At 48.4% G+C, this 12,950-nt stretch overlaps 1 protein-coding gene and 1 long non-coding RNA gene across 2 annotated transcripts; one reads left to right on the top strand and one right to left on the bottom strand.

Annotated features, from left to right (window-relative positions):
- The first annotated feature begins 1,060 nt into the window (after positions 1-1,060).
- LOC142574321 (uncharacterized) lies at positions 1,061-2,443 on the top strand. The gene is made up of 2 exons (XR_012826496.1): positions 1,061-1,132; positions 2,307-2,443. It is a non-coding gene; the product is annotated as an uncharacterized LOC142574321 (long non-coding RNA).
- Positions 2,444-9,151: 6,708 nt separating this feature from the next.
- On the bottom strand, positions 9,152-10,900 carry LOC142574320 (uncharacterized). The gene is made up of 4 exons (XM_075683436.1): positions 10,455-10,900; positions 10,030-10,096; positions 9,893-9,949; positions 9,152-9,748 (listed from the first exon to the last, which is right to left on the bottom strand). Exons 1-4 carry the CDS (start codon positions 10,596-10,598, stop codon positions 9,558-9,560), a joined length of 459 nt encoding a protein of 152 aa, XP_075539551.1. The 5' UTR covers positions 10,599-10,900; the 3' UTR covers positions 9,152-9,557.
- Positions 10,901-12,950: the final 2,050 nt, after the last annotated feature.

Here is a 12,950-nt window from a genome sequence, read left to right as displayed (position 1 = left end):
CCAACTTCCTCCTTCACTTTCCACAACCCTAGCGTGAACAGTGAACATTCCATGGCCCACGGCACGCGGACAAAAGCACATGTGACGTCTTCTTTACTTTCCTGCCTAGACTCTGCCATCAGACTCATCATCATCTGCTATCGGACTCATTCTCCCCCGCCCAAATTACTATCACGGTAAACAAAAGTTGAATGGGAGGCACTGTTGGGTACTGCAGCACATCCTTCCTACGAGAAGGACACTGGCGGAACTATCTGAGGGGGGGGGGGGATGGCGTGGTGGTGACGAGGGGCAAGGGATATTGAGGTCCTCATCCCACATTACATGTTTTAGGCGTTTCCCCCTGCCCCTTCTCTCCAGACAGCACTGGACAGACGGGCTGACAGGAAGCCACGAAAACTCTTCCAAGCAAACGCACCTCGCTTCGTAAGAAAGAGGGCCCTGTCGAGGTGGCGGGGGATTCCTGTTTCGAAGCGAAAAGCTTCACTACGCTAGTCAACACCGTGCTTCGCGTGAGCCGAGCCGTATGTCGGAATTGGCTCCGTAAGCGTGTTCGGAGTCGGCGCAGGTGGCCGCCGCCGACTTCGTCGCCTGAACTTTCATCGCTGCCGCACGTAACTTCACGCGCGGCGCAGGTCGCCACTGCGGCGCGCTATGCGTCATCGTTTGACATTCCCCGCATAGAGAAAGGGATTGAACAAGAGCGGACACTCGGCGAAAATTGGAAACAGAAAACACGTCACGCTATAGTATTAACATCGACGAATTGGGGCCGCGAGCATCGAAAAAAAGAAGAATGTGAAATGACATAAACAGAAATTGTTTAATTTTTTTATTCTTTCCCGGAAAAATTAAAAATATCTACGTATAAATTAAATTAAGCTTTGCGGTTTACTTCCGTTGCCTAGCGACAGGCGAACCGGCGAATGACGAGCCAGATGTTTGCGTCATTCGTCAGACACACCGCCGAAGCGAGAGCGACCGGCCGCGCATCTGAGCGTCGGACTGTTCGGGCACCCGTCTGCCTGTTTTTCTATTTTGGGAGTTAGCCTGGTTCGGTTGCCTCCCGGCGAATTATTGCGTTCATTCGGAACTTCGACATGGCAGCACTGCACTATTGGACTACGGCAAGGTGAGAAACTTTGTTCGACAGTCTGCGACGCACTTCAAGCAATTAGGCTTACTGCTTAGCACCTAGGCTAGTCTTGTGACGCAGTTAACGAAAAACAGCGTGGCCGTCGTGGAGCAGTTAATTTGAATTAAAGAATCGTACTGGGAGATGTTTGCAACGCTTCCTATAAGCCCCAATATTATTTTAACTAATTTCGGTAGTTTTTGGGCATGCTAGTCGCGCAGGGTGCTGTGACGCAGTTTCGCGTGTACTGAATTTTACTGCGACAAGTTTTGGCGCTTTCTCTGACTGCCATCATTATTTAAACTAATTTCATTGCTTTTTAGGCTACCTTTCGAGCGCAGTGGGCGCGCCTGGCGCTGTGACTCGGCTAGCGAAAATCAGCTCGGCCGTGGTGCGCGGTTTCGCGCTTTAATGCACTGACAAGTTCATGGCGCTTTTCTTTCTCTGACCACCAACATTGTTGAAAATTATTTACGATACTCTTATGTTTTGAGGACTGCTCGCCGCGCCTGTTGTGACGCAGCGAAAAGCAGCTCGGCCGTGGTGACAGTTAGTTTGGCGCGTACTGAATCTTACTGCGACAAGCTTGTGGCAATTTTTATGTCCCCGCAACAATTTAAGCCTTCTTTCGGTACCCACGCTTGTCGAAAACGCGACGAGCAATCGTCAAGAGTGATAACACGGGAGTGCGTTGCTTGCGCCTGCACAACGCACAAGAGATAAGCCAAGGAGCTCAAACGCCAGAAACTAGTAACTCGAAAATTCTGTCTTCTGAACGGCACCCACGCATTTTGTCTTGAGTGCGAGTGGAAGGAATTCTGTGAGCGTCCAGCATGCTCTGGTTGAGAGCCTGTGTTGTGGCCACCTCTGTGTATTCGTAGCGTACTATCGCCTCGGTTGTAGCCAAGTTCGCGAAACGCTCCGTTGCCCGCGCATTCGTGCTATTAAAGTGCAGGAAATAAGTATTGGGAAGAGGGGAATGCTTGGAATTAGAATACGTTTCTGGTATGTACGGTATTGCTAGGGATGAGTCGGGTATTTTGTACGCCGTGTGTGTAAATACGAACTGCTTTTGTTTGTAATGCCGCCCACTGACCACTTTCGCACGCTTCGCCTCTACAGGCATTATTCTTACATGCTAATACCAAAATAACGCTTGTAATTTTTTCAGCTCACGTCGTCTGGTGGAGCTTCCTGCGGAAACTACTGCTGCTTACCTGGTGCCACAACGCTGGATGAATGCACAAAAAGCCCGCGACGAGCATTTACAAAGAATAAAATAAACGTTAATTTTGCCTCATTTCACAAGGTTTCTTGCGTCTTTATGAAACTGCACGTGGCACATATTCAATGGAGCCTTGTGAAGATCGTTCGCAATCAATTTTACTTGATAAAATGATTTGCAAATAAATATTTAATAAATAAAGAACAAATATATAAATTGATATTTGCTGCAAAAGCAAAAAAAAAAAAAAAAAAACCGGAGCCGGCGGGACGCGCACCAGCTAGTATTCAAAACGCGCGCGCATAAAACCGAAACCGGAAGTGGGCTTCAGGTTTTAACATCCACGGCTTGGTGCGCTGCAGTCAATTCGGCCGCTGGGCTCTATGGGAGTGTCCGCTCTTGTTGTATTCCTTTCTCTATGTTCCCCGCAAGCGCGTGTTTATCGCGGAGGCCAACTATATAACCGCTTGCAAGAGAATAGGCGCGCGCATTCAACATGGAAGGAGAAGAGAGCGATACTACCGATGCAGAGAGCTGTGTTTATGGCTGTACAGAAATCGCAAGACAATGTGCCCAACAATGATGAATAAAGATGTTTAATAATCCTGCATAACTTATGGTATATATCATTGATAGGCAATTTGCGTAACAAGGCACACGTATAGCATAACCATAACCTAACCAAAGCATATACCTAAGTTAAACCGTAAGCATAACCATAGGGTAAACCATAAAGCATAACCATAAGCTAAACCGTAAGCATATGCATAACTTAAACCATAAGTATATCCATAAGTTAAACCGTAAGCATATCCCTAGGCTAAATCATAAAGCATAACCATAAGCTAAACCATAAGCATCACCGAACCTTTTCGCTTTGAGATATCCAGGCTTAACCTTAGCTAAGCCCCAGTCAATTTTTTGCAGCTCGACAAGCTCTGCCCAAATGATCAGGCTAAACGCATACTGTTACGTTAGGCGGGGGGGGGGTCTTCTGCTCGTTCTGGTTTTCTCGCTTCATACATGTCGCTCGAAGTTCCGTTGCTCATGGTTCCATATATTAAGCAGGTTAGAATAAATGGGCCCCCTCCTCTTACTGTCCGAAGTGAGGCCCTGGGCTGCGGTCCCCTTAGCGCCCCACCCCTCCCCCCTTAATCCAGCGCTGAGGCTAAGACCATGTTCGTCTTCTGCTCGCGTGAGTATGGCATGCTTTAGGCACTACAAGCAAATTCTTCAAAACGGTTGCGCAGCAAGACAGCAATGGACAGCCGAGCTCACATGCATCTAGCCGCTGGCACGGCTTGGAAGAAAAGCCAGAAAAGCGGCGTTGTAACAAATGCTCTCTCGCGCAGGTTCCAGGGGCGCGATCTTGTACGCGTTCCAAAATAGAACGGAGGCGGTCCGTTCCATCAAGCCGCACACAATTGGTCAATTTGAACCGCGACGAATGCCATGACGTCAATTGTCACGTGAGCCGTGACGTCTTGCTGCGCATAATCATTCCGTGTCGTCTGCTAACGGACGAATGCCACGGAACGGACGGAGAGTCCGTCCGGAGCGATAGAACGGATTAGAACGGCTACCAGACGGCTTGGATTGGATTAGAACGTAAGTACTTGGGACAGTTAGCATCTTTCGTATCCGGTTCAATCCGATTCCGCGCTCCCAACAGTTGGAGAACATGGCGTTTTTCTCTGCCGTGCCTTTTCGTGTCGCCTGTGCGGCTGGTGCAGTCGCGCAGAGACGACGACCCGAGGTAGATGATGCATTTGAAGAGTTGACGGAAGAAGAGTTCCGGCAGTATTTTCGTCTGTCCAAACGAACAGTGCGTAGCTTGTGCGACGAGCTTGACCCTATCATTGGATGCCAGCGAGCCAGTGGCCTTTCCACAGAAAGGAAAGTGTTGTGCGCGCTGCGATTCTTCGGCACCGGAAGCTTCCAGAGGAGCGTTGGTCGCGAGGAACACGTAGGCATGGCACAGTCGGCCGTGAGCAGCACCATTCACGAGGTGACGGAGGCCATCATTTCCGTGTCTGCCCGGCGAAAGTTGGTGGACTTTCCATTGACACCGGCTGCCAAGGATGAGGCAAAGGCGGCGTTTGCGCGACGCGGCGCCATTCCAGGCGTGCTAGCGTGCGTCGATGGCACATTGATGGCAATTATGAAGCCAGAGGGACTCAGCCCGGCTGACACGGCGAGCTTCATGTCGAGGAAGGGTTATTACGCCCTAAACGTCATGGTCGTAAGTACCGTTGGAATGTTTTACTTCAAACTGTGGTTGCCATTTTTACTCGCCCATAGTTGCAATTGTTCGGTTTAATGCCCAAGCTGGCATAACAAGTAATGTAACGATTAAAAGAGGACATGCGGGGAACTGTTTACGAGCTCGTTGAAATGTGACATGTCGGGAGTAATGATGAGTGCCATGTGTTGTGGATAATCCATCTGCCGTTCTAAAATTGTGTTTTAAATGGGCAGCAGTCGTAGCAGAAATGGATACACTGTAGGGAAGACACGATGGAAGCATTTTGAACACGGAAGTACTTACAACCATTGCATGGGCTGGCTTCGTCTCGTATGGAGGTTCTTGCGCAATATCGGGCCTCGAGTTTTCATTTAGCTATCAATTAGTGCGAACCATAGCCGTCCACATAAGGGGGGGTGGCGCATTGCCACCCCCCCCCCCAATTGCAAGACCCTGTGCACGCCTATGGCTGAAACAGTCTGCTACTTGTACCAGCGTACGTGTATTCTTTTGTGCATATGAATGGCAAAACGGATTTCGAGCATATCTGCAGCGCTATTTTGTATTGCTCCCCATTGCAGGTTTGCAACGCGGAACTTCGCATTCTTGTTGTGGACCCCCGGTTCCCTGGTTCGTGCCACGACTCCTGGGTGTGGCAGCGTAACCCACTGCGTGCACGCCTAGCCGCACAACTGCAGCCTGGCGAGTATCTGCTTGGTTAGTATTCGTAATGCGTACCCCTAACTAGGGCAGAGCACTCAACTGTCACTTTCTGCAATAGGAGACTCAGGATATCCTCTCGAGCCATGGCTGCTTGTTCCAGTACCTGGCAGCCATGCCGGCACCAGCTCTGAAGGCCACTACAACCAGGAGCACGCATCCATGCGCAATGTTGTGGAGAGATGTATCGGGGTGTTGAAAAGCAAGTTCCGCTGCTTGCAGCGCTTTCGGACACTGCTGTACAGCCCCGATAGAGCAGCGCGAATCATTTATGCATGCGTTGCTCTCCATAACATTGCCTTGGACGCGGGCGACTGGACATTGGACGATTATGGTGGGGAAGTGCCACCAGCTGAGGAGCCAGAGGAGCCAGGAGACATCCAGGTGCTGGCACCACAAGACGTGTTCCTCAGAGGAAGGCAGCAGCGCAGCGCAGTTGTCAACCTTTTCTGAAGGACACAGGAATGGCGAGTTTTCATAATACATAATTTATTTATACAAAGTGCAGTGCCCTTAGGCTATCACAGGGGTGTGTTTGTACAGCGGAAAATACATTCAAAAATTTGTATACACGACAAGTGCACCTCCATACGAATGGTCAGTGTTCCCAATCCACACATCCGACAGATGATAATTTAAACACAAACGAAGTACACTTCGTTTCGCCAAAGACTTGAAAAATTATAGACCGATCAGCTTACTGTCCGTTGCCTACAAAGTATTTACTAAGGTAATTGCAAATAAAATCAGGAACACCTTAGACTTCCGTCAACCAAAGGACCAGGCAGGATTCTGTAAAGGCTACTCAACAATAGACCATATTCACACTATCAATCAGGTGATAGAAAAATGTGCGGAATATAACCAACCTTTATATATAGCTTTCATTGATTACGAGAAAGCGTTTGATTCAGTCGAAACCTCAGCAGTCATGGAGGCATTGCGGAATCAGGGTGTAGACGAGCCGTATGTCAAAATACTGAAAGATATCTATAGCGGCTCCACAGCCACCGTAGTCCTCCATAAAGAAAGCAACAAAATCCCAACAAAGAAGGGCGTCAGGCAGGGAGATATGATCTCTCCAATGCTATTCACAGCATGTTTACAGGAGGTATTCAGAGACCTGGATTGGGAAGAATTGGGGATAAGAGTTAATGGAGAATACCTTAGTAACTTGCGATTCGATGATGATATTGCCTTGCTTAGTAACTCAGGGGAGCAGCTGCAACGCATGCTCACTGACCTGGAGAGGCAAAGCAGAAAGGTGGATCTAAAAATTAATCTGCAGAAAACTAAAGTAATGTTTAACAGTGTCGGAAGAGAACAGCAGTTGACGATAGGTAGTGAGGCACTGGAAGTGGTAAGGGACTACAGGTAGTGACTGCAGATCCAGATCACGAGACTGAAATAATCAGAAGAATTTGGGGCGCGTTTGGCAGGCATTCTCAGATCATGAACAGCAGGTTGCCATTATCCCTCAAGCAAAAAGTGTAAAAGAGCTGTGTCTTACCAGTACTCACGTACGGGGCAGAAACCTGGAGGCTTACGGAAAGGGTTCTACTTAAATTGAGGACGACGCAACGAGCTATGGAAAGAAGAATGATAGGTGTAATGTTAAGGGATAATAAAAGAGCTGATTGGGTGAGGGAACAACCACGAGTTAATGATATCTTAGTTTAAATCAAGAAAAAGAAATGGGCATGGGCAGGACACGTAATAAGGAGGGAAGATAACCGATGGTCATTAAGAGTTACGGAATGGATTCCAAGGGAAGGGAAGCGTAGCAGGGGGTGGTAGAAAGTTAGGTGGGCGGATGAGATTAAGAAGTTTGCAGGGACTACATGACCAGGGTAGTTGGAGAAGTATGGGAGAGGCTTTGCCCTGCAGTGGGCGTAACCAGGATGATGATGATGAAGTACACTTATACAAAGAATCCTTTAAATAGAATGCCACAGCCGTGGAAACAATTGTACCGTCGTCACTATGCAAGAGTCTCCAAGGCTGCCACTTATTGACAGTAGTACTCGCGAAGCAGTCGTAAGGCAATGCTTCATGCCCATTCATCTGTGAAGAACTGCATTCGCTGCTGCTCCCAAGCTAGCATTGTCTTATGCAATATGCACATCACAAAGTACTTCTTTCCTAGTGGAACATGAAACGCGGTAGCAACGTGAAAGTGCAGCCTTTTCTTTAAATATCACATGAAATATGAAATAAAAACATCCCTTGACCCATCATAGTCATGACAGACTTGATGGAAGCAATGCATATGATTGGCACTCTGTACTCATGGTCACCATCAGCAAAAGGTGCGAAAAATGTTCATAAAGCACATCAGAATGAACGCAACCGCCGCATCCTGTGCATTTTGACGCTCAGTGTACGTTGGTAGGAGTGAGGCAATATGCTTGCTAGCCATCTCTTGTGCTAGGTGTATCAAAACTTCTGTGCAAGCATGAATACGCAGGTGAGGCAAGCAAGTAACGCGTAATGAATGCGGATTCAAACACAAACAAAATGTAACGCCGAGTGTAATGACAGCATTATACTCGTCACATCATGTCCAAATGGGTAGATGTAAATTAACGTAAAAGCGCAAAAAATAGTTAGGTCAACTTTATCACACTCTATGATGACAAGTACATCACAAACCTTGTAGTACAACATGCTTCAGGTAGCGAAGCATGTGACAACATCAGCATCACACAATTCGTTTTCACCACGGCATGTAAAACTTGCAATTACATTTACGTGACCTTGCAAGAAGGTATGTCCATTCCCTTGTCAGTGTTATGAGTCACTGACTAGAAGCATTCATTTCTCGGCAGCAATTGTAGTGCAATGCTAAACAGGTGAATCATAATTGTAAAAAGGTGAGTGCACTTGCCAGCTGTGATGAAACATGTTACATAAAACATGGATAATTGGCTCTACAATCTCACAGCACCCAGAAAGTGTCATGCGTGAAAGTTATTCTTGCAATGACTCCCTTGGAACGAAGACCAGAGGAAACCAATCACTGGTGTGGTGCAATGATGATGGTCATTTTCATTTGTGAAACTATGCAACTTAAAGAGTGACTAGTTTGGTGCTCTGAAAAAAAGACATTGTAGTCGTTGCACCTTAGCCTCACTGTGCCGAAATGAAAATATCACAGTGCAAACACTATGCGGTAACGCTTCATAATGAGTGCAGTAAGCTACAACACAGTGAAGCAATATAAATATCGCAGTACAAAACCCATACACAGAAATCGACAACTATTTGTAACGATTCCAGTGTGAATGACTAGGCGCCTTCGAAATGTGTAAATAAAGAAAGCACGCTGGCATTGCAGCTGGATAAGCATAAATAGAAAGAGGCAAATACAACAGAACAAAAATGGGTGCGCGCATTGCACCTCTCAACCAAAAAATCCTCTATTACACAAAGGAAACTCAAACAACAGAACAAAAATGGGTGCGCGCATTGCACCTCTCAACCAAAAAATCCTCTATTACTCAAAGGAAACTCAAACAACAGAACAAAAATGGGTGCGCGCATTGCACCTCTCAACCAAAAAATCCTCCTCTATTACTCAAAGGAAACTCAAACAACAGAAAAAAATGGGTGCGCGCATTGCACCTCTCAACCAAAAACAATAAATAAACAAAACAAACGGAACTGGTGAAACAAATGAATAAAATTATAAGTTAATTTCTTGCTTGCTGCAGGTGCTCAGGTATGTCCTGCGCTATGGCGCGCACCTGCTCCAGGATCTCCTCCTGGGCTGCTGCCGTCCGCTCTGCCGCGACAGCGAGGCGGGTTGTGGAGGCCTCGAGGCGGGTTGTGGAGGCCTCGATTCTGCGCAGCACCTGGAATGAATAATCATGGTGGAACTGTTCGCATCAGTTGCTGATTACTCGCAACCAGCTCACGGCTGCAAGCTGCTGTTGTGAAGAATTGCAACGTGCACAACGATTCCCTCTCTGCTGAAGAGCCACTGGCCTGATGGCATCCTTTGGCAGTGTCAAGCGTCGCGTACAAGCTATGCCCTCTTCGTTTGGACAGACAAAGACCTGCTGGAACTACTCTTCCGTCATCTACTCTAATGCATCTCTCACCACCAAACAGCCCTTTTCAGGGCTAACCAACTTTTCGTCCGGCGGCTGATCGTTGGCAAGACACGTTACCGAGCCCTCTATACAACGCATATTTCTTGTTTACATCCCAAGCTGATTTGTTTTTCAGATTCATGATTTACTTATAACAAAGCATAAAGAATATTTATGTCCTTCATGTAAAATGACACCAAAGGGCCTACGAACCTGCAGCACCTCATCGCCCTGTTCCAGGCTGCGGGCGCACTGCGACGACATCGTCGTCAAGGTATCCACCCGTCGCGGTCGCTGTCGACGTGGTGGCCGAACAGGGTGCTGCAACACTGAAAGCATACAGCATTTTCTACAGTTGCACTGCATTTTATGGTACGAATAAAAGTGGCTATGGCCATGTTATGGCTTATTGGGCTAGTTCAGTAAAATACAAGAGCTCATTTTATTTAACAGCTTGAGAATCAATAACTTACCAGGTGCAGCGGCCACCCTTTCGGCAGGCGCCGCGCCGCGCGGTGGATCCTCTGCCGCTGTAGAGTAAACACATTAATGTTTACGAACTGCACACACAATTGGCGATAATTAAAACACTCATTCTTCTGATGCTTACGTGTGCTCACGCCCGCAGCCTCGTCTTGGACGACGACTTCCATCGCGTAGGTGGGGACGTCAGCCTGCTGGAAAATGTCATAAGCGTGGCTATTCGTTACAATGCCTATGTTACAAGTTTTCGTACTAATTTGCGAAAATATTGTGCAATTATTCAGTGCTTAATGATCCCATATGTTACCGTCCTCGTGCACTTCCGCGAATGCATTTTAATTCTGTGTTAATCACTTAACCCCCCCATTTCCCGAAAACGCAGCCAACTGAGATTCTAGTTGATTAACCTACCTGCTTTTCCATTCTCTCCTACGCTATTTTCCTGTTCACCAACGGTGTCGCGTTCTGCTAAAGGTAGCACTTACAGATAATGGCAAACTCTAAACCGGCACCATTCAGGAACCCATGATATTACGGCGGCAGTGTGCTTACCTCTTGGTAGGGGAGGTCGGTCACGCCGTGGAGGCGGACCGTCCCGGTGAGCTCCAGGACTCGGCCATGAAAGCCATGTAGCCGCCCCCCTCCTGTGCTTCTGAAAATACACGCCAATGTCGAAGGACAAATCGCCCAGGCCATTGGACGGTCACTCACCTTTGTTCTTGGGCAAGTGCGGCAGCGTTGCGGCGGGCCTCGAACACCTGCTTCCGCCACCACTCTTGCCACTGCTCCGTGGTTTTCACGACGGGGCCTTGTGTGTTGAGCTGGTCGGCTAGCTGCTGCCACAGCCGTCGGCGGTCGCCAGCAGTGAAGCGCGGCCCCAGCTCGCTGGATCTTATAGCCAGCTGGGGATGCGCTTCCATGAAGGCGACCGCCGTCTCCTTCTGAGCCTCCGACACGCGCGGCCCCTTCGCCGGTGCTTGTAGGTTAAGCGCCATGGCTTCAACTGAACGACTGAAGCAACCGCTTCAAAATTCGCGCCGTGTGCGTGAAACGGGGTGGTAGCTAGCGCCATCACTAAACGTTTCGCAAAACTGCGACACCACCTAGCGCCATTTGAAGACATTAACCACAATATTTTGTTTCAGTCGTTTTCCATTCCAAATTGAATCTTTGAAAAGCAACACCAACACATTTTGCTACTCACTCATAATAGCAAAATATTTCTTAACATGTTGCAAACGCTTCTCAATATATTATACGGTCCCCAAGCAGACGTCAAAAGCATGACGCAGGCTTCCACTTCACTCATTGGCTGTTTGCTTCCTCTCGTTCTCGCGAACACTGCGAACCGCCTATTTCGTGACGTTTAGAACGGAGGCGGTCCGTTCTATTTTGGAACGCGTACAAGATCGCGCCCCAGATGTATGATGCATGTTTTGTGTGTATTTATTCTATTCCGCATCGACTTGAACGCAGGAAAGAAATTGCTCTTCTGGTCATACCGGAATAGACGGGTGATGACGGCGCGTTCTTCAGGCACAGGCGCGAGTGGCTGCTGACGAAGCTCTTTTTCGGAGTGGCGTCGCCAGTCGCTGCCAGTAATGTCAGAGCCGAGCAAAGGTTGAAGCCCTTTCTGATAAGTGAAGGGAAGGCGTGGCGTTGGCGATATTTTACAAATCTCTCATGAGAGCGCTGTAATCGCGGCTCATTCGGGCGCACAGAACGCGCTGTCACGTGGTATGTCTTAAACTGCACGGGGCTTAGTTTTTCCCGAAAAACGGTGACGCTAGGTCTATCTCGTTGGAAGTACCTGGGTTGGGCAATATTTGGGAAGCTCCACAACTTTCCTATTGACACCTGAACGTTTCAAGCTATATTTAGAAAGTTAATTAATTTTTCATGGCTAATTACTGAAGAAAGACAAGCAAAAAATGGTACTGTAAGTTTAGACAAACGCTAACAACATCCACGCGATTTCTGTTCTGAAGAACGCATAGGTTTTTTTGGAAATGTTGGTCCAATTTAGCGGGGACACCCTGCATAGATATTTTTTACTTACAGGCCAGGCGCGCTCATGCACACGCGGGCTCTGGCAAAGCTTAGTAATGAATGCCCATGCCGGGCCCGGGTTTAGTAGCACGGTCCTGAGGCGGATGCTGGCTTGGAAACACGGACCTGGGCCAGGCCCGGAAGCGGTATCACGGGCCTGGGCTGCGCTCAGGCTTCATAAAGCAGGCCAGGGTAAAAAAAAATTCAAGCACGTGCAGTGCTTGTCCCTGATCTCGGGGGTGGGTGTTCCTGAGATAGAAATCAGGGACGAGGAAAGGCACCGCACACGTTATTTAGTCGCACGGAAACATCCCCAGAAGAAAACAAAAACTAACAGCACTCGATCACCATGAAAATATGTGAAAACCTCACAAAGTGCTCGAAACAAACCACAAACAAAGCTAACAATTAATTGTACTGTTGTTCTTGCCAAGCACAATAACTAATCCTCGCGTGTCACAGTAGCCTGACCACCTTAGCCTCCCTGGCTGTGTCGTGGAACAAAGCGAATGTTCTTACTTTCTGTTACCGGTTTGTGTTGCCTCAATGTCCGAGCTTGGTGGCATCTCGTCTGTGGTCGGTACTCCCAATGATCCTGGAGATACCGTCGCCTGCGTATCAGACAGACAATCCACTTGTCACGGTGGTCGTCAATGACGTGGCAGCGAGGCCTAGCAGATTAGGCCTAGTGGCAGGTTCGACCGTCGCTTCCGTCCAGTGCCTCGCTCAGTTGACCAGTGAGGCACAGGACTGGTCTAACCTGGTGTTGCTGGCCTGCCTTCCAAGGGGGTTGCTGCTGGAGTGCCCAGAACTACCGCGGGAGGCTGCAGCAAGTCCGAGGAGCCTTGCTCAAACGTCACCGAGGTCGACGGCCACGCCTCGGAATGCCAACATCACGGCCTCTCGAACCGAACACATGCTGCTTCCGTCGCCAATACGGTGCTGGCGAGACAACCTTCTTCAGCCAGAGCCACACAACCAGCTCAGCGCTGCTTTTCT

The sequence above is a fragment of the Dermacentor variabilis genome, chromosome 3 (assembly GCF_050947875.1).
Source record: "Dermacentor variabilis isolate Ectoservices chromosome 3, ASM5094787v1, whole genome shotgun sequence".
Classification (NCBI taxonomy): domain Eukaryota; kingdom Metazoa; phylum Arthropoda; class Arachnida; order Ixodida; family Ixodidae; genus Dermacentor; species Dermacentor variabilis.
This window is presented reverse-complemented; position numbering and strand designations above follow the sequence as displayed.